This window comes from Lycium barbarum, chromosome 4 (assembly GCF_019175385.1).
Source record: "Lycium barbarum isolate Lr01 chromosome 4, ASM1917538v2, whole genome shotgun sequence".
NCBI classification, from domain to species: domain Eukaryota; kingdom Viridiplantae; phylum Streptophyta; class Magnoliopsida; order Solanales; family Solanaceae; genus Lycium; species Lycium barbarum.
Window position 1 is genome coordinate 8,187,963 of NC_083340.1, and position 27,549 is coordinate 8,215,511.

The following is a 27,549-nucleotide window of genomic DNA, read 5'->3' on the forward strand; positions in this document are numbered from 1 at the left end:
TGATTTATCCAGAATCCGGTAAGCTACCAATTCTAGAACCAGAACCCATTAACTCAAAATCCTAACTCCTCCTCTGGTGACGTCAGCTCGGTTGCATGGGGAAGTGGTAATATTTCTCTTTTGTAATACCTTTGAACAAGAAACAATGGCGTAGTGAGATTTCACAGACAAGCACAATCTGGAGAAATGTTTTCTCTGCATAATCACTGGTCAAGTGCGCCAAACAACGTAATCACCAAGTTGTTTTCCAAGTATTGTCCAACTTGACTAGCAGAGAAACTTGGCCAACCACCTGAGAAGCAGTCAGCTATGGGCATGAAAGAATACCATAAATTTCTATCATATCCCACCATATTTCACTTAAAAATTCATGTCAAAGTCTTATCATTCACCTTGACTTGCTGACTTTTTCAACAACCATGACCAAAGCAAGTTAATAGCTCAAATGATAGTGAAGATATTACTAGATAGTAAATCCTGGAAAACGCTAGAAATAGCTTGAAACATATTCAATGGAACAAATAGATACAGTTGCATCAAAAAGAGCAACCTAGACATTACCTGGAGTTAAAATACCATCAAGAAATATTCAACTAGCAGTATAGAAACTCACCACAGAAAAATATTTCAGCTTTAAACTAGAGATAACTGGCGAAGAGCTTGAAACACGATGGGGAAGATTGGTTGCACCATAGATGGCAACTTAGATGACTCGAAATTCAGCGATCCGATGCCATGGATTGGTATCTATGTAGCAGCAGCTTCTGCAGCTTGTGCACTGGGGATGGCAATGGATTCCCTTCATGGCCTGCGTCATAGAAAATACTGGTTTCCTTGTAACTTCTTCTCTCTCAATGCTACAACCATGACGCTCCTAGCTGTTGCCACTAAATTGTCTGTTGATCTAAATACCTCCATGCCTCGTCGACAAGATCAGTTGACAAAACTTAGCAGTACTGCTCTAATCTGTACAGTAATTGCTAATTTTATGCCTTCTTTAGGTCTCATGGAGAATAAAGAGCTGTTGATGAACATAATCGCTTTGGGGATTTTCGTCAGCACGGCAATCGTGAACATTGGCATGCAATTAGCTACTGGTGTAATCTATGTCTTATGCAAAGAGCATATAACCCTCATGTTTCTTATGCTTGTATTGCTTCTGCTATTGATCTCCTCAGCCATGACAATACCAACTACAAAGCGTTATTTGGACCTGAAATATAACAGTAAGTATAAGTTAGCAAACAAAGAATGCAACATCACTGATACATGCACAGATGAGAAACTTAAGGACGAGCTGATGAAATTTTGGACCATGGCCTATACCTCTTGCCCCCACTTTGTGGGGGCGCGCTTAGCGACATGCACTGCTTCTGGAGTTTTTTGCCTTCTGAGCACAGTAATTTATGTTGAAGCCATGCTTAGGTCTTACTTTCTCCATAAGAGCTTCAACTTTTGTAGCGGAGAGTCTGAATACAAGTGGTCCACAACCTTGATCCTTGTAATTCAAACAGTGGCAATAGGAGTAGGAACTATTGCACCAGCTTTTAGATGGTTCATGGCCATAAATTTCCGCTGCCCCAAAAAAGCAAATAATGCCTGCAAACCAAAGTTTAAAGTGGAGAACTATTGGATCCGCATCCTGCTTCAGTGGAAAGAATGCCCATTGGATTTCAGATATTGTGGCCGACATGGTAGAAAAGTTGCTCATAAAACAAAGAACAAGCTTCTCGATTTCTGTATTTGGATGCAAATTATGATGGTGTCACTTAGTAAGCTAGTCCGGCTCATTTCCATTTTCTCTGTAAGTTGGTCACTGATAAGCGGCCGGAAAGCAATCAAGATGCTGAAATGCGACAGTATGGTGTCAAGTCTTGATAGAGAGTTAGAGTCCCAAGCCAGTTCAAAACCAGATCTTAAACACTATGCTTTACACCTTGAAGGAGAGGAGGCATTAATTGACTTGATGATGCAAAGCAACCGTGATGTGGTAGGTCATTGGATCAGGATGGGGAAAAAGAAGCAGCCTAAACATCTTCTACGACTTCTGGAGAAACTGAAAGCATCACCTGGATTCAGAGGAGTGGATGAATTTGACAGTGCCCAAATTCCTTCACTAGACTCAGAAGATCCTCCTAATTGCTGTGCTCTTCCTGTAGTGACACTGACAAGCATCGCAATTGCACTTCCAGATGTTGACTTCCATTCAATCAAGGAACTAATTAGGTGTGTGCATGAAGGCCTCATGTACATCAAATTAGTGGAGGATAACCTGGATGGAAGAAAAGAACTAGCAAACGTCAGGCGGGCAGCAGAATTAGTGTGGTTAGAAGTTGATCTATGTTACAAGTGGCTGGACGTGGATCTCCGCAAGACGGCCACTGAAGGACAATATCCAAAAGATGTGCTTGAAGGACTCTCTGAGAAAGCAAAACAGAGATTCATCGAATTAAAAAAGAAAAATTTGACTGTTTGTCCAAAGGAATCACCTTCAAAATGGCCTACCAATATGTTGGCGGCCAACTGTATGTACAAAGTCTGTCAAAATCTTTTGGTAAGTTCTGATAGCAAAGAGTTTGAGAACAGCAAAATCATGTTCGACAGATTGTCAACCATGATCGCAGATATAACAGGTGCTTGTCTTGCCAACCTACAAAGAGTTATATCCATGCAATGCCACAATGGCACCATCGAAGAGAGAGCAAAAGGGATCCGCTCTGCCATCTTACTTCTGGGAAAAACAGAAAATATTCTGGAAATTCTTCGTTCAGAGCCACTTCCAAGCTTAGTACCAGATCAATTGGCAAAAATTGATCATAGGTGTACACTTAGCAAAGAGGTAGAATACGTCTCCTGCAGTAGTAGTTCACCTTCAAATTGTACTCCAACCTCCGAAAGTTCATATGACTTGTATCTAACAGTAGATTGAGAAGAAAATGCCTGTAAGTGAAAGAAAAAGAAAGACAGGTTAAGTTCTGTTTCAATAATATCATATTTGTTTCTTTTTTAACTTGTTTTAATAAGATGCAACGAAATCATATTTGTTTCGCATCAAGTCTCCAGCTTGTTCCCTAAACAGCAACTCCATTACTAGTTTCCCCTTGAAAATACCAGAGAAATACTCCAACTTAATCCACAGTGTCACAAAATCTACAATGATGACCTACAATATTTCTGATATTTCAACACCAATATTGAGGGCAGGTAGTTCCCTAACTAGCTTGAGGGGAAAGATATAAATAGATTGTGTGGACTAGATTCTAAGAAGCAAGTTCATTGGGTAAGGTAACCAAGGTAATGATTTTATTGATGTAAGCAACACTCCCGTATGTATACTGCACACAAAATAACCTGCAATTTCTGTCGTGCAATTTGCATTAAGCAGTGGCAGTGTTGCTGAACAATAAAGAGCAACAAATTTTCAATCAAGAGCAAAGAGAAGAGCACACAAGTTCAAGAATGAAAAAAGTGGTTACAAGATGCAAGAGAACTAACCTGCTACACTATATCTTTATCACTTGGATTCAGACCCTACTAGAATAGTTTCACATCCAACAAATTAAAAGAAATAATAATCAAGTTGTCCTTCAATTTTATTTGTATAAGTTTTTTTGAAAAATATATTCCTCTCCATTAGTACTACTGACCTACGCTACTCATATAGCTCACATAACAAACCAAAGGATTTCGATATTTATCAAATTTGCCTGTGTTGATTAGGATAAATTACTAAAAGCAAGGAGAGGTAGCAATGCTGAATTCACGGATCCAGGTAAAACTGATAGAAAAACTTCTCCTCATTCGTAATCAACCAGTGTGAGTCTCAATGAACAATGTATCAGTTGATCGAGGCGAAAAGGAAACTTCGTCATTGGTGAACTCAGCCAATACGACCACACCGGTTCTCCACTGTCACTCTAACGTCATCTTGAGTGTAACACGAAGAGATGAACTCTTTGAATTATCAGAATATCCCAACCCCGATAAAGTCTTATAAGTTATATAGACCTACCTAACACTTGGAAGAAAAATACAGAACATATTCAGTCTTTTTTGTATTTTTAGTGAGAAAAGTAAAAATTTCATTACTAAACAACACCAAGAAGGTGCTTGAACTGTACAGACAAAAGTAAACACCAGTGTTACTCAACTAGTACATTTCTGAATGATGTATTCACTCTTCAGTAACCAGCTAGTGTATAATATGGGACAGCATCTACATTTACAGATTCCTAACGCTGAAATGTACTAATGCATTCTATGAGATTTTTCGCCACTTCCTGTAGAGACAGCTTTTGGTGAGTTTTGGTATTGTCTACTTTGGATTGAATAGGTCGAAAAACATGTGCAAAGCTATGAAAGCGCCATACAGTGCAAAAATAGGTGGTTGTTTCCTTCCATTTCTAACAGAACGATTCAATCTTTCACATGTCTTCTACTCTTTCATCCTCCCAAAACCATCAAAGAACCAAAGGCCAGAATATGAGGAAAAAGATTACAGTGCCAAAAGAAAAAGACACATGCAAAACCAAGAACTGATAGAAACAAAAATGTAAAGATTCAAACACAATTCAATGATTTCACAGATTACAAAAGCCCAACGGCGGGCGATGTCAATTTTTTGTGTTATTCACAATATCCACTCCACTGTACCCATGTATATAATGTAACGTTAATGTAATGAAAGTTAGTGACGTGAGCTAAATCAGTAGTACACAGCCATTTAAGTTGAGAAGTTAGGCCTAGAGTTGTTATAAAGTAAGTTTGTTTTTGTAGCTTAGTCCGGAATCTAGTATAGTTTTAAGTTGAGTCCCTCTTAATGTTGCTAATAAACTTAGCGTTGAGCTATGAAAATCCTTATAAATAGGGGTGGCCACAGCTTGGGCCAACCCGAAATCCGAACTTTTTAAATATTTAATTTGAATATTTAGATTATGGATTGAATTTCGAATTTTATTTTTAAAATTTATGGATTTCGGATTGGATATGGATTTAGTACTACAGAAAATTCGAAATTTTTATAGCTTTGCACATATCATATGTGCCCAGTACTAATAAGTCTAGTACCTAAGGCCCTACCCATTAAAATATTAAGTCCAATATATAATTCTCTACTAAATCTAATACTCTCTCTGTTTCAATTTGTTTAAACCTATTTCCTTTTTAGTCCGTGCCAAAATGAGTGAACTCTTTCCTAATTTGGAAACAAATTCACTCAAGGCTTATTTTGAACCACAAGTTTCAAAAGTCTTCCCTCTTTCTTAAATGTCGTGCCCAGTCAAATGGGTTCATATAAATTGAAACGGAGGGAGTATAATATAGGTTTTCTTACTTCTCAAGTCTCAAAAGTCTCACGTTAATGTCACCCACGGCAGAGTTCTTTGTTATTTTTCCGGATGACTACTTAGATTTTATTCGTTCATTTCCACTTTTCCAGAATACTTTTATTTGGTATGGATTTACTATGTGACATGACTTGAATTTGCTAATCCTAATTTGAACTGGAAGTCTTTTTTTACTGAGCAATTAAGATTTAGATTTATCTCTGTGGAACTAACACACGAATTTTGTTCCTAATAAGTTTGTCTTAAATCTCAAGAGTCAAATCCGAAAATCCAAAATATCCAAACTGAATAATCTGAAACCGAACTTAAAATATCCAATCCAATCTGAACTTATTTGGATTGGATTCGGATTGTAATGTCCTCAATCCGAAAACCGAATATCCAAACCGAAAATTTCATGTCCAATCCAATGGCCCGAATGCCCACCCCTACTTATAAATAGTTACAATTAGGCATTATGTTGAATGAAAATCAAAATTATCTTTACCCTTGCATTTCCTATTCTTCGTTTTTTCTTCATTATATGTTCTTCGTTTGTGAATCTTTAGGAGTTTACTTGCTACAAATGATATCAGACGATGATCTTTGATCCCACTTAAGTTGCATATTTCTGCAAAACTCCAGGTTCAGTAAAATGATGCAAACTCGAGCTGGTTCGCTTTGTATCTAAGGTGTCATCTACAAAGATATAGCAAGACAAATAATAGCTGAGTATATTAAAATTCAATAAACAGAAATAACATGACAGAAACCTAAAAAAAAATCATCCATGGTTTTGTTGTTTCATCTAGATCTTTTCAGAAGTGCAATTTCTAATGATGTTGGAGTCAAAGACAAGAAAAGTCAGTTGAAAAAGGTGCCCTGAAAAGTCAAACCATTTCCCTTGGACAGGTTGTTATTGGAGGGGGTGGGTGGAGGGATTTTATTTTTTTTAAACTAAATAAAAGACTGAATAATGTGAAGTGGACAACAAGGATTGAAACTACACCTATTGTGCGAGAGACTGGTAGTGCCACTAGCTAATAATATTAAACCTTAGTTCTTTTCATATTCTTTTTTTTTATTTAAAAAATTAAAGGATTACAAGACTTGATGAGTCATTCTTGGGTTCCTAGCTCGGGTTGCATTTGGGGTGGGAGGCTGCTGGCAATAATTTCTCTTTTACTAATACCTTAAACAATTATACAGTGAGATTTCACAATCTGGAGAAATGATTTGTCTACGTAATCAGTTCTCTGTAGGACCCATCAAGTGAGCTAATCAACGTGGTCACCAAGTTTGTATTTGCCTTATACACACACATTGACTAGCAGACAATCTTGACAAATGACAACCACTTGGTGAGTACCCTAATATAGAGGCTAGAGAGGAATATCAAATTTTTCTAAACTCACCCTTGACTTTAGTAGAAAATACTTATATCAGAGGAATCACTCCAGCAACTAAAGCCAATTATATCTCACCAGCTTCAAGTAAACAATCATGTCAAAGTCCATCATCCATCTTGCTGACTTTTCTAGCATCATTCAACAAGTGAAATCATCCATGACCAAATCAAGTTAATAGCCAAATTTCAGTGAAGATGCCACCACAAAGAGTAAATCTTGGAAAGCACTGGAAATAGCTACAAAGAGAGAGATAGTTGCACCAAAAACAGCAAAATACCCAGAGTAGAGACACCCCATAAGAAATCCTCAAACACTCCACCATAAACAAAGATTTCAGCTTTTAAAAGAGATGGGAAAGATTGGTTGCACCATAGATGGCAACCTAGATGAGTCGAGATTCAGCGAGCCGATGCCATGGATCGGTATCTATGTTGCAGCAGCATCTGCAGCTTGTGCACTGGCTATGGCGATGGATGTCCTTCATGGCCTGCGCCGTAGAAAATTATGGTTTCCTTGCAAATTCTTCTCTCTCAATGCAACCACCTTGACTCTCCTAGCTGTTGCCACCAAGTTGTCTGTTGATCTAAATACCTCCATGCCTCGTCGACAAGATCAGCTGACAAAACTTAGCAGTGCTGCTCTAATCTGTACGGTAATTGCTAATTTTATGCCCTCTTTAGGTCTCGTGGAGAACAAAGAGCTGTTGATGAACATAATGGCTTTGGGAATTTTCGTCATCACAGCCATCGTGAATATTGGCATACAATTAGCTACTGGTGTAATCTATGTTTTCTGTGTAGAGCATATAGCCCTCATGTTTCTTATGTTTGTTTTGCTTCTGCTACTGATCTCCTCAGCCTTGACAATACCAACTACAAAGTGTTTTTTGGACCTGAAATATAATAAGAAGTACAAATTGGTAAATAAAGAAGGCGGCATCACCTATAGATGCAAAATTGAGAAACTAAAGGACGAGCTGATGAAATTTTGGACCATGGCATATACCTCTAGCCCCCACTTCGTAACGGGGCGCTTAGCAACATGCACTGCATCCGGAGGCTTCTGCCTTCTGAGCACAGTAATTTATGCTGCAGCCATGTTTAGGTCTTACTTTCTCCATTCGACCTTCAGCTTTTGTAGTGGAGACTCTGAATACAAGTGGTCCACAACCTTGATTCTTGTAACTCACACAGTGGCAATAGGAGTAGGAACTATTGCACCAGCTTTTAGATGGTTCATAGCCATAAATTTCCACTGCCCCAAAAAAGCAAGTAATGCCTGCAAACTCAAGTGGTTCAAAGTGGAGAACTACTGGATCCGTATACTGCTTCAGTGGAAAGAAAGCCCGTTGGATTTCAGAATTTGTGACCGGCATGGTAGAAAATTTGCTCATAAAACAAAGAACAAACTTCTCGATTTCTGCATTTGGATGCAAATTCTGATGGTGTCACTCAGTAAGATAGTTCGGCTCATTTCCACCTTCTCTGTAAGTTGGTTACTGATAAGCTGTCAGAAAGCAATCAGGATGCTGAAATGCAACAATATGGTGTTGAGTCATGATATAGAGTCGCACGCCAGTCTAAAGCCAGATCTTAGCCGCTATGTTTTACACCTCGAAGGAGAGGAAGTATTAATGGATTTGATGATGCAAAGCAACCGTGATGTTGTAGGTCAATGGATAGGGACGGGGAAAAAGGAACAGCCTAAACATCTTCTACGACTTCTGGAGAAAGTGAAGTCATCGCCTGGATTCAGGGGAGTGTACAACTTTGACCATGCTCAAATCCCTTCTTTAGACTCAGAAGAACCTCCTAATTGCTGGGCTCTTCCTGTAGTGACACTGACAAGTATTGCGATTGCACTTCCAGACATTGATTTCCACTCAATCAAGGAATTAATAAGGTGTGTGCATGAAGGTCTCATGTACATCAAAGTTGTTGAAGAGAACCTGGATGCCAGAAAGGACCTTGTATACATCAGGAAGGCGGCAGAGTTGCTGTGGGTAGAAGTTGACTTATGTTACAGGTGGCTGGACGTTGATCTCCGCAAAACTGCCACTGAAGGACAAAATCCAAAAGGCGTGCTTGAAGGACTCTCTCAGAAAGCAAAGCAGAGATTCATCGAATTCAGAAAGAATGATCCGCACGCTTTTCTAAAGGAATCACCTTCAAAATGGCCTACCAATATGTTGGCAGCAAACTGTATGTACAGAGTATGTCAAACTCTTCTGCAAAGTTCTGATAGCAAAGAGTTTGAGAGCAGCAAAATCATGTTTGACGGATTGTCAGCCATAATTGCGGATATAACAGGTGCTTGTCTTACCAACCTACAAAGAGTTATATCCATGCAATGCCACCATGGCACCATTGAAGAGAGAGCAGAAGGTGTCCGCTCTGCCGTCTTACTTCTGGGGAAAACAGAGAGTGTTCTGGAAATTCTTCGTTCACAGCCACTTCCAAGTTCAGCACCAGATCAATTGGAAAAAATTGATCAATGGCGTACACATAGCAAAGAGGTAGACTACCTCTCCTGCAGTAGTAATTCACCCTCAAATAGTACTCCAACTTCCCAAAGTTCATCTGACTTGTATCTAACTGTGGACTGAGAAGCAAATCCCTGAAAATGGAAAAAACAAAAGACACAGCTTAAGTTCTATTGCAATAGTATCATATTTGTTTCTTTTTTACTTTTATTTTTTATAAGATACAATAGAAATATATTTGTTTCACATCAAGACTAGCTTGTTCCCTAAATAATAACGCCATCACAATTTTCCCTATGAAAATACCAGAGAAATATTCCAACTCAATCCACAGTGTCATGAATATGCAATGACGGCCTACAATAGTTCAGATATTTCAAAGCCAAAATCTGTTTATTAAGCCTGTAAGGTAAAATTTGATTGATGCAAGAAATACTCCCGTATACATGGTACACAAATGTGAGCATCTAGAGAGTTAAGCCTAATGCATGACTTTACAAAAAGGGATGCAATCATCTAGGTAATTGGCACATCATACTTGCTCCAAATATTACAAAAAAACTTCAAAATTATCCTAATGAATACAAAAATATTTTCCAACCCTTTAAGCACTCTTTTGTATCTTAATGAATACAAAAAACTATGACTTCCAGCAAGCTGTCAGAATTTGAATCAATTATGACACTGGGGCAAGATTATGTCTACGAGTCATACTTGCCATTTATGTTATACAAACCATGGGCTCAGATGCCACCTATATCCATGTTCATATTTTTGGGAGTAGCATAGGTTTACCGAGAAAGCTCAGATAGTTTCAACGTAGGGTAAGGGTCGATCCGCCCAGATTAGGACGACACCATCAGACAATTGAATTGGATCCTTTCATGTCATGCTTATGTCTCATACCCTGTCAAGGTGTGGGGCTGCTCTGCTGGTCAGGCCAGGTACCAAACTCTACGTACCCCACGTGGTGATTTCATCTTGTTGGTTATACTACGGCTCTCCCACAATATACGCATGTACTTAAAATATTTTTACTCATGTTATAAATTTATTCATGTCAAATGATGCTCATGTTCATGTTCAGCTTACAGTTTCAGTTTCAATTCTATTATTTCATGTGCCATGTTTATTTCATTAAGTTATTTTACATACAAGGACAATTCAAATGTATTGACGTCCCCTTTTATTGCCCGGTGGGCCCGCATTTCACGATGCAGATAGTGATTTACGGGAGAACGAATCTGCTCGTTAGGACATTGCTCGTATCAGCTTTTAGTGAACCCCATCTCATTTGGAGTTTTGTCAGTATTTATATTTCATGTTCATGTTAGTTATGCAGTCAAGGTATGCCGATGAAGTTTTCAAGATTGATTCTTCTAAGGAATTTCAAGCACATTGTATTTTAAGTTTTGTATGTTGTATTAAATTTGTATGAATATTGTATGAAAGTTATATACAACGTTATTGTGGTTGTATTAAATTTCCAAAAAGCTAAAATAAACTTTATACAGTTATATTCATATTTCATACCATTTTTATACAGTTTTCATACACGAAAAATGTGAGAATTCTAAGCCTCAAGCGAGATATACATATTTCATACAGTTTTTATACACAAATTTTGAGCAAAATTTTTAAGCCTTCAGTAAGATATACATATTTCATATAATTTCCACACACAAAATATTGAGCGGAATTTTTGAACCTTGAACGAGAAATACATATTTCATACACAAAATTTTGAGCAAATTTTCCAAGCCTTGGACGAAAATTTTGGAATATGTTCTGTAAGAAATTTATTGCTATATTTTATAAACTGAAAAGTATCATCATATTTTGTAAATATACCTATTCTTAAGGTCCATAAAACGGGCCGTAATTAGTTTACGGGCCGTAAAATTGACCAAAATATCCAGCACGCTGTTACGGATTTACGGGCTGTAATTTGGGCCTAAAGTGAGCGTAAAACAGGCCCAACAACAACTTTAAAACTTTGTTTTTTGGCCTTTTCACTTCATTCTGCACATCCTCAAGCCCCAGAATGACCGTTCTCTCTTCTCCTCATCCTCATACATCAAGTTAAGTCCTCCTACGTAATCTTAAGTGCATTTTAATGATTATACATGAATTCTAAGTGAAATCCTATGTTACCAACCTCTCAAAGGTTCAAGTGAAGGTTTTTTGGATTCTTCTTCAGGTGCTTTGGATCGATTAAGGTATGTAAGGTTTCAATCCACGTGTGGAACATCATTGTTATTTCCCAATCTACGTTCATCTATGAAAATACGAAGTTCCACAAACCTAAGGTTTCTACTCTAATTCATGATGACCCTAAGTTACATGTACCATGACATACCATGTTCGTATTTATAATTCGTTATTGTATTCTTCATATTCCGTTTTGGTTATTGGGAATCCATCTGTAATCCATAAAAACCCATGCTTTGCATTCCATGGATTCTTAAATGCAAGATATGAACTATTATATGCTTATTTTCATGAAAATCTACCTGTTTTCCATGTTTTCATACAAGTTCTAATATATACTCATATTCATGCTATATTATATTCACGAATCATGTTTACAAGCCATGTTTACGAATCATGTCTACAAGTTCATACTTGCAACTTATGTTATGCAAATCGTGGGCTCAGATGCCACCTATATCCATGTTCTTATTTTTGGAAGTAGCATAGGTTTACGAGAAAGCTCAGATAGTTTCAACGTAGGGTAAGGGTCGATCCGCCCAAATTAGGACGACACCATCAGACAATTGAATTGGATCCTTTCATGTCATGCTTATGTCTCATACCCTGGCAAGGTGTGGGGCTGCTCTGCCGGTCGGGCCAGGTACCAGACTCCACGTACCCCACGTGGTGATTTCATGTTGTCGGTTATACTACGGCTCTCCCACAATATACGTATGTACTTAAAATATTTTTACTCATGTTATAAATTTATTCATGTCAGATGATGCTCATGTTCATGTTCAGCTTACAGTTTCAGTTACAGTTCTATTATTTCATATGCCATGTTTATTTCATTAAGTTATTGGCGTCCCCTTTAATTGCCTGGGGGGCCTGTATTTCACGATGCAGCTAGTGATTTACAGGAGAACGAATCTGCTCGTTAGGACATTGCTCGGATCAGCTTTTAGTGAACCCCATCTCATTTGGAGTTTTGTCATTATTTATATTTCATGTTCATGTTAGTTATGCAGTCAAGGCATGCTGGGAGACTTGTCCCGATAAACAGTTTAGCAGTCAGTGTAATGTCCTTAGGCTAATTAAGAACAATTCGTAATCGCAATTAACCAAACAAACTGTATTTTTATTAATCTTCATGGTCACAGTAACTTGATACAATGAAAGGAATAATAATGGTGAATTAAGAGAAAAGGACAGTAGCGAACTCCATTGATGAGTTTAGTAACCTACAATGAAGAATTAGGGCAGAAGAGAGATTTGACTGAGAGAAAATACCAAATGTCAACTGAACTGATTTTCTGTCACGACCCAGCCCCGTGGGCCGCGACTGGGGCCCTACTTGGGCACCCAAACGGACATACAAACTAAATCATCATAGCAAAGCTTAACACGGATTTCATATTCATCATTTTTAAAACAGAGTTGAGAACGAATATTATCTTGCGCGTACAAAACATCATATCAGAATCAGAAGAGGCGGCGGAATATACATCGCCGAACATATGCACATATATCAAAAAGCCGGCAAGGCTGTCAAATGTATCAAAAGCCGACAAGGCTGTCAAATGGCACAACGGCCCAAAACACATACAGGATGCACGCCGACAAGGCTGCCATAAACATACACAAAATGCACGCCGACGAGGCTGCCATAACAAATGAGATCATACAAACACATCTGTACAGAAGTAGGCACACACACCCACAATACGTCTACAGACCTCTAAACAGACAAACCGAATCATATGGCGGGACAGGACCCCGCCGTACCCCTGAACAAATACATATATACATAGCGAACAAATATATATACCAAATTTTGCGCTCTGAAATGAGAAGAGCACTCCAAACAGCAGAAGAGGGTGTCCTAAATGGGTAGATCACCAAACTGTGCGTCTGTACCTGCGGGCATGAAACGCAGCCCCTCGAAGAAAGGGGGGTCAGTACGAAATATGTACTGAGTATGCAAAGCAGAATATACAGAAAACAAACCTGAGGCATAGACGAAACAGAAGTGCCGAACATAAGTACAAACCCAATCATATCCAAATGTTTAGGTTAAAAAAAAATACAAGTCATGCATAGGGTACAGAAGAATATGGTCGCCCGCCCGTCGATGGCACCATAACACAGCATAACACCGGAAAGTCTCAAATCTCCGTATCTCCGTCACATATCACATCACAGCATAACGCCATACCCAACATAACACCAAATATAAGTGGAACCCGACCCTCTTTTGCGAGTAGCTCGGTGAACCATAAACACAGCATAACTCCGGAGTATATCAAAGTGCGCACGATAACAGAACCGGCCCGGGACTCAGCGAAAGAATAACAGAATGCACGAGTAGAGTCGTGAGTAGTCATATGCATAAAATCATAAATTCAAACATAAGCAAAATGATCATACTTGAAATTCGAAATAATAATCATAACAAATTCTTTCAAAAAATTTCCGAATTACATAAAGGAAAGTCGCGGGACCCACGGACGGGTATTGACCCGAGTCGGGCCCGCCTATAGAAAATATATTCATCATATGCTATATAAACTCTTACCAAAATATTAAAGTAATCCGAACCTTTCGGAGGAAGATATGGCGTTTATAGCTCGGAATTCTTTAAAACAACTTATTGTGCAAAGTTTGGAAATCAGTTTCTTCAAAGGCATAATAGTTCATATTTCATCATATCATACATAGGAATGCCAAAGAATATATGTAAAGATCATAGCGAAATCGGATTTCGAATTTAGGATTTCCTTAAGGCTAGTAGTCTAGCCTATTTACAACTAGAGCATGCCAAACGAAAGAAGGGCTAAGCTTTACATACCTCGTACGCACTCCAAGCTAGCCGATCTAAAGTAAATTCCAATCTACGCCTCGGGCTCCCCAAGGTCTACAAATAGGCCAACGAATACCAAACATTAGCTAAGGGCACTTAAGCCATTCATTCCAACTACTCATTAAATTCTACAGAAAATTCGGCAGCATTTCCCCTGTAAATAGGCCATCCCGAGAATTTAACTCGCTCAAAATCAACAACAACAACCACAATAACCAACCTAGCAACATCAATAATAAATTCGGAAGGCAAAAAATAACATTAATAGCTCTCTTTTTCATCATTCGACAACTTTCCAATTATTGAATTCAATGGCTTACTTTCAAGCCACAATATGGTTTGTACATTCGATTATTAACCCAAATCCATACTAACAACATTCAAGAACACTCTAAAAAATTCACATAATTTTTCCAACAAGCCAATAATTTTTCTCCAAGTGGCCGAAAACAGTCCCCTTAGCCGAGAGCAGCCCCCTATTTTCTTTCCTCATTTTCAAGTCATGTTTTGTATCACAATCCACAATATATCGATGTCATTTTCACAAATATACGACTTACATCAAACGCATAATAGGACCCAAATCAGCCCACAAAATCTCAACATCATTCTTGAGTCATTAAATGTTCAATTCCAACTAGAATTCATAACGACGACAACTAAAACACTAAGCGATATTAATGCGATTTTTGCCAAACATTTGGGACCATGCACGGCCACGCCCACATATATACATATAGATGGTTCTAATTTATTTCTTCACTCTACGACAATCAAACATGCTACAAGGAATTTAATTCATCAATTTTGTCACAACACCCATTTACATAACCACACCCATACACACGGCTAACACACCCATCACACACCCCACTTCCAACATACTATATTTCATGATTTTCATCCATATTAACATACCATAGCATGAATTAAACGTCCATAACACATAAACAAGAGCAAAACTTACCTTTCCTTCTTCAATTTCACAAATGGCTAGGGTTTGCTATTTGACACAAAGGATGGTTGGATGACCCAAACGATACTTTCACGCCACTTAGGGACCTCCAAATAGTGGGTTTATACCAAAGAAATAATTTTTAGAGAGGCAAAAATGGGACTTGATTTTCCATGGCTCTAGCCGTGAGCCTCCTTGTTGGAGCTCTTCAACTTTTGTTATTTTTGTCTAAGTGTAAAATGATAGAAAGATGACTTGAAGTCATCTTTTTAAGTCCACAAAATATCTCTACTAGTTTATGGCCCACACATGTGTTGGACCAATTAAAATTGGCCACACAATGTGTGGGACCTTTTTGTGGACCACACGGCTACAGGGCCATTTTTTGGCAAGATTTTTTTTAATTCCAATTTTATGAATTGTGGTCCCAATTTTTCCTAAGTGTTCGATGCCATCAATTTCATATTCAACTTATGTCTCAAAATAAAATCGAATGGTCAAAAGTCCCGACTTCAAATCCCGGAATAGTCTTGGCCTCAAATTATCATAGTTAATCCGGGTTGTCCCAATGTATAAAAATACGGGACGTAACATCCTCCCCCCCCCCCCCCCCCCCTTAATAACATTCCTCCTCGAATGTTGTATTAATGCTACGGATCTTACTACAAATTCGGGGGAAGATTCTTTTATAGCCATCACATACAAATCATTTATAAATCAACATAGTCAAACGTAGAAATTGGATTACCCGAAGGTACTGGAAATAGGTGAGGATACTTTTTCTTCATCTGCTCCTCAGCCTCCCAGGTCAATTCCTCTTGATTATTATTCTGCCACAACACTTTAACAGAAGTCACATCTTTATCCCGCAATTTTCTTACCTGACGATCCAATATGGCTATAGGCTGCTCTTTATAAGACAGCTCCTCTGTGACCCGTATATCATCTGTAGGAAAAATTCTGGAAGGGTCACCAATACACTTACGAAGCGTAGAAACATGGAATACCGGGTGAACCGCTCCCAAATCAATTGGCAGATCCAATTCATAGGCCACCTTGCCTATTTTACGAATAATCAGATAAGACCCAATATATCTCGGACTGAGCTTTCCTTTCTTACCAAATCGCATAACACCTTTCATAGGTGACACTTTCAGGAGTTCCCAATCGCCAATCTGGAATTCTAACGGTCGACGTCGTTTATCAGCATAAGATTTATGTCGACTCTGGGCCGCTAATAGTCGCTCTCGAATCAGTTTCACTTTATTGACTGCCTGCTGGACCACATCTGGACCAATTACTGAATCTCACCCACGTCAAACCAACCAATCGGGGATCTGCATTTCCTGCCATTCAAAGCCTCATATGGTGCAATCTGAATACTGGAGTGATAACGATTTTATTATAAACAAATTCAATTAGCGACAATGATCACCCCAACAACCTCTGAAATCAATAACACAGGCCCATAGCATATCTTCCGGTGTCTGAATAGCACACTCGGCCTGTCCGTCGGACTGAGGATGAAATATTGTGCTATGACTCATCTGAGTCTCCAGTCCTTCCTGGGACGGTCTTCAGAAGTTAGCCGTAAACTGAGCACCTCAGTCGGTTATAATAGATATAGGAATCCCGTGAAGTCTTATTATCTCATTAATATACACTCTGTCATAACCTTCAGCCGAATAAGTAGTCCTGACTGGAAGAAAATGGGCTGATTTCATTAATCCATCAGCAATACTCCGAATAGAATCGTATCCGCGTTGAGCGTGCGGTAATCCTATAATGAAGTTCATGCGAATCGTTCCTCGTTTCCAAACTGAAGTTTCTAATTCCTGAAGCAATCTGTCGGGCCTTTGATACTCAATCTTGACTAACTGACAATTTGGGCATTGGCCAATGAACTCTGCAGTGTCCCTTCTTCATACCATCCCATCAGCATAAATATTTAAGATCATGATACATTTTGTGGATTCAGAATGAATAGAATGTCGAACATTTTGTGTTTCGCCCATAATTGATCATCACAGCCCTGCAACGTCGGGCACACATAATCTGCCTCCGTATAATAATAATACCCCTTTCAGACGAAATTTCAAACTAAGTTTTTTCCTTATCAAAGGTCGTGTCCTTGTACTGTACAAGGATAGGATCCTCAAACTGATGTTGTTTTACCTCTTCCATAATCGACGATGCAGCAACTTCTCGAACAAAATCCCAATATCTCCAGAATCGACCAAACGGACTCCAAGGCTAGCTAACTGATAAATTTCCACGAACCAATTCTTTCTCATCAAACTGTACATTAGTCAAACTCCCCAAGGACTTACGGCTAAGTGCATTAGCTACCACATTGGCTTTTCCGGGATGATACAGAATATCGACATTATAATCTTTCAATAATTCCAGCCATTTATGTAGCAGATTTATCTCCCTTTTTGCTTAAAAATATACTAGGGCTCTTATGGTCCGTATAAATATCAGCGTAGACCCCATGTAAGTAATGCCGCCACATTCTCAAAACATGAATCGCCGCGGCTAATTCCAGATTATGTATGGGATAATTTCTCTCGTGCGATTTAACTGTCGGGGATCCTAGGCCATAACTTGACTGTGCTGTACTAATTCATAACTTATCCCAATATCAAAAGCATCATAATAAGTAACATACCCGACTGGCCCCTCGGGAAGAGCGAGAACTAGAGCTGTAATTAATTGTTTTTTCCTCCAGTGCTGGAAACTGCTTTCTCACGTACTGGTTCACCGAAATTTCACGGCCTTCTGAGTTAGCTTCGTTAATAGTACCGTAATAGAAGCAAAGTCCTTCACAAATTTTCTGTAATACCTGGGTAATCCCTCAAAACTGCGTATTTCGGTCTATATCGAAGACCTAGGCCAATTCTTTATCGTTTTAATCTTGTGTGTGTCAATTATTTCTATTTCTACTTACCTTACTTCACTTTCATCTGTTCCCCCTCTTTTGGGGTTGTGCTTATACCGTATCCATGTTTTTCCTTTATAATCTATAACATGATTATCTTCGTACGAGATCTTAACAAAATCACGAAGTGATGAAATTCTCAATCATATAGTACAAATCTTATTTGATAGCTGGCACTCGAATAATTTAATTAATATAGCAATTTCCTTTAATAATCATATCCTTCCTTCATACCCGTTCCTTATCTGTCGTTCTATTTTCTCGATAGTCAAATTACTTAATATTCGCATGATTCATCATTCCATGCCATAGGTTTTCCTTTGCCCTGCACTATTACATTTAAGTTCGTTTTCGCAAATAATTTCGTATTTTGCCTGTCGACCCTTTTTGGGGCTCTGCTTAAATAGGTTTCTTACTTTTCAATTTTCTGGCATTTTGATCTCCTTATCTTATACTCAATTACTCTCTTTTCCTTCCAAAATATCGTCGTATTAGAATCTTCCATATTCTATACTCGATAAGTACCAATACGCAGTGGGGGAGTTGATCCCATTTTCTAAGAGCGAATGAGTCCATTTTTAGTTATCATTAGAAAGACCTATTCGTAATAATTTGAGTTTAGTCATTCTGTCTTTCTTTATGAATTTTGAGAACCTATGGATAAAATATCTCAACCAGTAGCAAAATAAATATCAGTTCATTTCGTAACATCAGTACCATACCTTTCACTTTGTTTCATAAATTCTATTCTAGTAATGTCTCCCATATATTACAACGCTGGCTATTAGGGTTCGCCAATCGATCGGCAACATCATAAATGGGGGGGGGGGGGGGGGGGGGGGGGGGTCCTATACATACATATATATCACTAACATTTCTTTTACAAAGCGTCTTCAATCATCTGTTCAAACTCATTCTAATTCTAGAGCTGCGTTGCGCTGTCTTCTTTTTCACTAATCTAATCCTTCTCAGCCCACGCGACCTTTATAAAGTTTCTAACCACTCCACATGCTCTAATTTCCTTTTAGGTTACTCCAAATTTCCTATTTGTCCCTTATATCCATATTTACGAAAAATTTTGTACATTTCCCAGGGGGTCACCCATCCCAGAATTGCTCTGGCCCTGGCACGCTTAACCTTACAACTTTAATGTTTTTAGACGCGTTAAGGCCGGTATACTTGCATCAATTTCCCCGCACAACCTTTATCACATAACTTAAGGCAAATCGGGGTCTTACATATTTTCAAAACGTTCTTGTAGCGGGTCCCACCCCGATCTAGAGAGAATTCTTTTACTTTTCTGACTAATACTCACCGTGTCGTCCCCCCGGTAAATTCTCAATATGTTTCTCCTCATACATATACATATATAATTTTAAACAACCCACAAATTTAAGTTTTCATTCCACAAATTTCATCTCCAATTAGTCGATGAAGACTGATAAAATATTACGATAAGGCATTCTCCAACCACTAGAAAAAGAACACTAGAACCCGACGACCATCGCGGAATCTTGTAGTACTTAATTCACATAATTACCTCCATATTTATACATATATATATTTTTCCTTGAGTCGTAAGCAAACTATTCAATTCCCAACTGCCTGTTATACATTTAGCATTCTTCAAATGAATCGAAACTTAATCATTGGACATTTCTGCCCTTCAGCATAGGCTTTTCTGAAGCACGATGTGATTGGAACGCATTCTGGTCCGTTCAAATGAATTGCAAATTTGCTGCTCATAAATGCTTTCTCGGAATAAAATTTTCCAAACAAGAATGATACTTCTTACGAATGACACGGAGGTATCCCTTAAACTTTAATCCCACATAATGGATTTACCCTGTCGGTATCGACTTTCAAAACATACTAAGAACTCATATCTCGATCTCCTTTTTATATTTCTGGAAAAATTTGGGCAGAGGTTCCTCTGTATTTCTAACTATTCCAAAACCTGTACACAGGAAATACCAACCATGCCTCACAGGGCCAACACATATACGTATATATATCATTATATCACATCATATCGTAGCCACACAGGGCTAACAATTGCAATTAAAAGTATACAGATGTCGAGACTTACCTCACATGCCTAACTCAACAGCATCGGAGGCAACTTCCTGTTTATCTTTCTTTTCAATCTTCAACTTTATATTTCCATCATACTTCAAATAGCTCCCCCGACATACATCTTTCATACCATTTCTTACCTGTGTACGATATAGCTTCCAATATCGTCGGTCACTTTCTTACGTCGATACCGTCCTCCAGCTGCAATTAAAGGTTAGCAGAAAGAGATTCATTTCCTACGGCTGGCTCTATCGCACGATCTAAGATTCAAAGAAAGGAAACATCCTAAATGTCCTGTAGCCTCCTGTTTATAGGTGTGGTGCACAACACACCGATAAACAAGACCCTACGAGACACGGTCTGTAGACATCCCAAAGACAAACCGCTCTGATACCACTTCTGTCACGACCCAGCCCCGTGGGCCGCGACTGGTGCCCTACTTGGGCACCCAAACGGACATACAAACTAAATCATCATAGCAAAGCTTAACACGGATTTCATATTCATCATTTTTAAAACAGAGTTGAGAACGAATATTATCTTGCGCGTACAAAACATCATATCAGAATCAGAAGAGGCGGCGGAATATACATCGCCGAACATATGCACATATATCAAAAAGCCGGCAAGGCTGTCAAATGTATCAAAAGTTGACAAGGCTGTCAAATGGCACAACGGCCCAAAACACATACAGGATGCACGCCGACAAGGCTGCCATAAACATACACAAAATGCACGCCGACGAGGCTGCCATAACAAATGAGATCATACAAACACACCTGTACAGAAGTAGGCACACACACCCACAATACGTCTACAGACCTCTAAACAGACAAACCGAATCATATGGCGGGACAGGACCCCGCCGTACCCCTGAACAAATACATATATACATAGCGAACAAATATATATACCAAATTTTGCGCTCTGAAATGAGAAGAGCACTCCAAACAGCAGAAGAGGGTGTCCTAAATGGGTAGATCACCAAACTGTGCGTCTGTACCTGCGGGCATGAAACGCAGCCCCTCGAAGAAAGGGGGGTCAGTACGAAATATGTACTGAGTATGCAAAGCAGAATATACAGAAAACAAACCTGAGGCATAGACGAAACAGAAGTGCCGAACATAAGTACAAACCCAATCATATCCAAATGTTTAGGTTAAAAAAAAATACAAGTCATGCATAGGGTACAGAAGAATATGGTCGCCCGCCCGTCGATGGCGCCATAACACAGCATAACACCGGAAAGTCTCAAATCTCCGTATCTCCGTCACATATCACATCACAGCATAACGCCATACCCAACATAACACCAAATATAAGTGGAACCCGACCCTCTTTTGCTAGTAGCTCGGTGAACCATAAACACAGCATAACTCCGGAGTATATCAAAGTGCGCACGATAACAGAACCGGCCCGGGACTCAGCGAAAGAATAACAGAATGCACGAGTAGAGTCGTGAGTAGTCATATGCATAAAATCATAAATTCAAACATAAGCAAAATGATCATACTTGAAATTCGAAATAATAATCATAACAAATTCTTTCAAAAAATTTCCGAATTACACAAAGGAAAGCCGCGGGACCCACGGACGGGTATTGACCCGAGTCGGGCCCGCCTATAGAAAATATATTCATCATATGCTATATAAACTCTTACCAAAATATTAAAGTAATCCGAACCTTTCGGAGGAAGATATGGCGTTTATAGCTCGGAATTCTTTAAAACAACTTATTGTGCAAAGTTTGGAAATCAGTTTCTTCAAAGGCATAATAGTTCATATTTCATCATATCATACATAGGAATGCCAAAGAATATATGTAAAGATCATAGCGAAATCGGATTTCGAATTTAGGATTTCCTTAAGGCTAGTAGTCTAGCCTATTTACAACTAGAGCATGCCAAACGAAAGAAGGGCTAAGCTTTACATACCTCGTACGCACTCCAAGCTAGCCGATCTAAAGTAAATTCCAATCTACGCCTCGGGCTCCCCAAGGTCTACAAATAGGCCAACGAATACCAAACATTAGCTAAGGGCACTTAAGCCATTCATTCCAACTACTCATTAAATTCTACAGAAAATTCGGCAGCATTTCCCCTGTAAATAGGCCATCCCGAGAATTTAACTCGCTCAAAATCAACAACAACAACCACAATAACCAACCTAGCAACATCAATAATAAATTCGGAAGGCAAAATAACATTAATAGCTCTCTTTTTCATCATTCGACAACTTTCCAATTATTGAATTCAATGGCTTACTTTCAAGCCACAATATCGTTTGTACATTCAATTATTAACCCAAATCCATACTAACAACATTCAAGAACACTCTAAAAAATTCACATAATTTTTCCAACAAGCCAATAATTTTTCTCCAAGTGGCCGAAAACAGTCCCCTTAGCCAGAGCAGCCCCTTATTTTCTTTCCTCATTTTCAAGTCATGTTTTGTATCACAATCCACAATATATCGATGTCATTTTCACAAATATACGACTTACATCAAACGCATAATAGGACCCAAATCAGCCCACAAAATCTCAACATCATTCTTGAGTCATTAAATGTTCAATTCCAACTAGAATTCATAACGACGACAACTAAAACACTAAGCGATATTAATGCGATTTTTGCCAAACATTTGGGACCATGCACGGCCACGCCCACATATATACATATAGATGGTTCTAATTTATTTCTTCGCTCTACGACAATCAAACATGCTACAAGGAATTTAATTCATCAATTTTGTCACAACACCCATTTACATAACTGTTGACACCCAATTTTGTCCCGCCTCTCCCCGAAATACCTATTTATACTTCTGATATTTTGAGAAATTAAAAAAAAACATGCATTTAAATTTTACTATAATTATTAGTCTTTTATTAACACCCACGTTTTATTATTCCGCTGCAGTTATTATTATTATTATTATTATTATTATTGTTATTATTATTCTTAAATTATCATTTTATTACTAATTGTCATTAATTATTATTTCTTGTTATTTCCATTATTATTATAATTATTATTATTAATTACTAATCATTATTATCAGCGTTATTTTGTTATCAATTATTAATCATCATTATCATCGTTATTTTATTATTAATTATTATCATTGTTTTATCAACAACTGTTATTTATTACTATTATCATCATTATTATTTCTTATTATTATTATCATTATTATCTTATTATTACCACTATTATTGTTATTATTATTAATTTATTAACATTTTGTCACTATCAATAATTGTTATTTATTATTATTATTTTATTATTAATTATTATCATCTTTATTGTTATTATTAATTATTATCATTTTTAATTATCAATATTTGTTACTTACTATTATTATTATATCTATTATTATTTTTTATCACCATTATCATCAACATTATCATTATTGTTATTAGCAGTATTACTACCGCTATTTATTTGCTGCTATTATTTAGTATTATTCAAACTTGCATTTCTCAACGTTTCTACCAACTGGCGCATACACATCGCATTTATTTCGCACATTTTAATGATAGCGTTTGTTATTTAATATTATTGCACGGTCATTGCAACATCATATAATTTTATTATCCGGATCTTTTATTTCCGTATTAGGTGATATTCTGGCACCCTTAGTACATCGTTAATCAAAATGGGCTTTTATTCAAATTTAGAAGCCAAACTATTTCTTGCACTTAGTCCGTATATTGACTTACCGGACCCCAAATCAAAGTCCGATTAATTCCTAATATTTTTTGGATTAGACCATATTTTTTATCTCAATTTTTAGATCAGTCCATGTTTAATTTAATAGTCCGTTCTTTTAAATACCCAGTCTAAAATTTGACCCGGTCCACAAATGGACCGGGTCCAATTCATTTCTCAGCAAAATAAGGGAAACCTAGCTTCCCTTCACTTCATTTCCGCCCCCTTTTCCCTTCACTTCATTTTCCTCCATACACACCGCCGCACCCCTCCATCCTTTCTCCCTCCTCCTTTCCCGCCTCTCCTCCGCCGCTCCCACTTCCCCCTTTTTTCCTCCTGTTCCCCGCTGTCCCCCACTTCACGTTGTCCCCCCGCTCCTCTCTCTCCTCACACCCTTTCTCTTTAGCAAACCCTAGTTGTTTCCTATAAATACTCGTTTGAAGTTTCATTGATAGGGGGACTTTCTTTCGTTTTAGAACTGAGGAAATTCGATAAAAGAAGTTTCAATCATCGAACCCCCAGAAATAAGGAGTTTCCAACCATAGAACTTCTATCGAGTCTAATCTGTTTTTTGTGGATCCTAGTTTCTTTGTTCTGTTTTTCGTTCTATTTGAGTGAGTCGAAGTTTTAGAAACGAAGGTTCGACTTTGTTATAGATGAAAATTGCACTCAAAAGGGATCCTAGTATCTTGCGAATTCGAGCGTAGATCAGAGATTCAAAATCCCATTTCGCTGCATCTGCAAAAGGTCAGTAAATCCCATTTATTTCCTTGTATTTCAGTTTAATATGTTTGTGTGCTGATACGGTTGAGTTTGATGTTATCTTAGTTATTGTGATTAAATGAGTCATTATTACGTTTTGGCTTAGCTTGAAATCTTGTCGGTTTGCTGTTGTTACTTAGTTTAAGATGTTCGTCTTAGTCTGAATGTCGTTTGTTTGCATGCTGAGAATTCAATCTGGTAAATGGTATAGATTTAGTTTGTAGTCTGCTAATTTGATTAGTTCTATATTTTAGTTTGTAGTCTGCTAATTATGTGTATGTGCCTGCCTTTTTAGTTGTTCTGCAGTGGCTCATTTTATGTCTTGTTTTGGTTAGCCATAGGTTATTTAGCTTATAGCAGCTTAAGCATGTTTTTGTTTGCTCAATGATGATTGGTCACAGAATAGTTGAACTGCTTAGTTGTGCCATACATGTCCAGCTTTGACTGGTTGTGCATCAGTTAACCTGTGGTTTTGCTTGACTATATCTTTATGTGATATCATATGTTGGTTAGGTTTAGGATTATTCCCCATACTAGTTTAGCAGAAGTCCTGTTGATACAATTGCATATGTTTATTTAGATGTTTTAGCAGTTCAATAAAAAATGTGAATGTTGTTTCAGTTTAGTGTCTCCTTCATATTAGCTCGGCATAATCATATTTACCTTTTGTGCCTCTGTAGTTGTTGGTTGGATCTGAACCTTGTTTGGCAGTTGTGTCATGGTAACCTCACTCAAAATATGACAATGGCCTTCCTTATTTGACTAGGATATGTTGTTGAGGTCAGCTGGTAATAAAAGAAAAAGAATGAGTTTCAACATGTTAGATTAAGTCATAAAATCTATATTCTGAATCTCATCTGTCTACACTAGAAATGCCAGCTTTTGGTTTTGTATTATTTGAATCTCCTGGGCATGAGGTCATACACTAAGGTCCCTGCTTGTTCTATGGGAATTTGGATAAACGTTTAGCCTTAACATAAGTTCATTCTGATCTGCTTAGCTGAGTGGGTATTAGTTCAAGTTAAACATCAACCTGTTTCCTTCTTTTTGCCATTCTTAGTTTGGTTGCTGTTGTAATCTATATCCAGTCTAGATAGTAGCATATGGTATAACTTTAAAATGGTTTTGAAGCTACTGCTGATACTTCAAACTGATGACAGTTTTAAAGGTGCAACTTTGGTTTCAATATAGTTTGTCTAAGTTTCTAGTTTGTAGCTGTTTCCTGGCAAGAACCTGCACTGCTATTGTTAATCTCCAGATCAGCCCTTAGTTGGACTTTAGGATCCATGATCATATATTGCATCTCTGCCATGCATTTGTAGGTCATACTAGCCTTATCATCATCATTGACTAGTCTATCCTCTTGGAACACCATGTTAGCTTCATCATGACTGGCTTATGACTTCTGTGCATATCACCATTTGCATTGTACCTACACTGTTCTGATTAATCCCCTATGTGTTGATGTTGACATATCTTCCTTCCTTGCTATCCTGCCTCTCATCATAAGCATCCTCTTCATCTCTGTGTATGCTTCCATATAGTTCACAACATACTTGTATCTCTTTGCATCAATTCCCCTTGCCTTGTTATGTCCTCCTATGTGTGATTATGTATCTCCCCTGCCTCCTTTTTCTTGCATCTCAGCTTGCCTGCCCATGCATACTTGCTTATCTTGTGCAACACCTCATCTGAAACAACTCTCAACATGCATTTAATCATCTACACTGTAATTTATCAAGCCTCCCTCCTGTTTCAACTTAAAATACAAAACTATTTGGTAAGCATGACCTCTTGCTGTGGATAAAGTGTCTATATAGGTTGACTATTATGTTAGCTATGCCTGCATCCCATGTATGCCTCTTGTTTGAAATCAGTTCTGCCTTCTCTTTGAACTGCGACCTTACTTGAAGGATTTTTGTATATCTGGCTTACTTAGTGTTGCATTAGGTGTATAATCATATAGTGTTGATTCTATTCTAGCTTAAACAATGAGCTTGGTGCACTATTAGTATGACTGTTAGTTAGCTCAATTCCCTTAGTTAAAGTGTAAGCTAGTTATAGATTTCTTTTAGTTCAAATGTTATTTGTGTGGTATAACTGTATAAGTGTTTGTTACTATCTTTGTGGGATGGCTATAAGCTTGGTTTGTTATGAATCAGTAGCTTAATGAATCTCAGCTTAATAGGCATTGTTTGGATTAGTTTGCTTTAGTATCATTTCTTGCTTAAAATGAAGATGATTTAATTAAGTATGACTTGGTGGTTTAGAGATCATTTAAGTTTGGATATCAAGGTATGATTAAAAGGACTATGGTCCAATGTGCCTATGCACCTAAATGATCATTTAGTGGTTAGCTAAACTTATGAAGAACTATTTCATTTAGTAGCAACAATCATGCCTTGAAGAGTCTGCTACTAGTTTAAAAGATGAGTTCTGTCCAGTTCTGGGTTTGCGTGATGCATTCGAAATAATAATCTCATCATTTTAGAATTGGATTGGTCTAAAATATATGTGTGTGCTAACTGCTGTTGGGTTTTGACATTGCTGGCCCCCTTGGTAGAAATTTGGACAGCCATTGCATCATTTAAGACTTCGAATTTCCTGTTATATGTCGCAAACTGATAAGGGCTGCTGAGCCTCCTATTGCTATGGTTTTTTTTTATGTCAAATGTTATCATGAACATATTGCTTCTGCGTTGCTGAGATTCTAAGATTTCAGAATGTCCTATCTTGATTACCTATTCGTTTGTTAACCGTAGCTAAGCCACATTGAGTAAAGGGGAAATGCATAAAGTTTGGGGATTGCTGATTCAACCTTTGAAAGCTTG

At 37.9% G+C, this 27,549-nt stretch overlaps 2 protein-coding genes and 1 long non-coding RNA gene across 3 annotated transcripts; 2 read left to right on the top strand and 1 right to left on the bottom strand.

The window, feature by feature from the left end:
• The first annotated feature begins 412 nt into the window (after positions 1-412).
• LOC132638141 (uncharacterized) lies at positions 413-3,019 on the top strand. Its single transcript, XM_060355118.1, has one exon. The coding sequence runs from the start codon at positions 671-673 to the stop codon at positions 2,927-2,929; it is 2,259 nt and encodes a 752-aa protein (XP_060211101.1). The 5' UTR covers positions 413-670; the 3' UTR covers positions 2,930-3,019.
• A 3,697-nt stretch (positions 3,020-6,716) lies between these two features.
• On the top strand, positions 6,717-9,537 carry LOC132635082 (uncharacterized). The gene has a single exon (XM_060351302.1). The coding sequence runs from the start codon at positions 7,083-7,085 to the stop codon at positions 9,336-9,338; it is 2,256 nt and encodes a 751-aa protein (XP_060207285.1). The 5' UTR covers positions 6,717-7,082; the 3' UTR covers positions 9,339-9,537.
• Positions 9,538-12,885: 3,348 nt separating this feature from the next.
• LOC132638142 (uncharacterized) lies at positions 12,886-14,390 on the bottom strand. Its single transcript, XR_009581612.1, has 2 exons — positions 13,419-14,390; positions 12,886-13,328 (listed from the first exon to the last, which is right to left on the bottom strand). It is a non-coding gene; the product is annotated as an uncharacterized LOC132638142 (long non-coding RNA).
• Between the last annotated feature and the right edge of the window lie 13,159 nt (positions 14,391-27,549).

What these genes read in the sequence shown, in the direction of transcription:
- LOC132635082 (XM_060351302.1), top strand. Translation starts at nt 7,083, where the DNA reads ATGGGAAAGATTGGTTGCACCATAGATGGCAACCTAGATGAGTCGAGA.
- LOC132638141 (XM_060355118.1), top strand. Translation starts at nt 671, where the DNA reads ATGGGGAAGATTGGTTGCACCATAGATGGCAACTTAGATGACTCGAAA.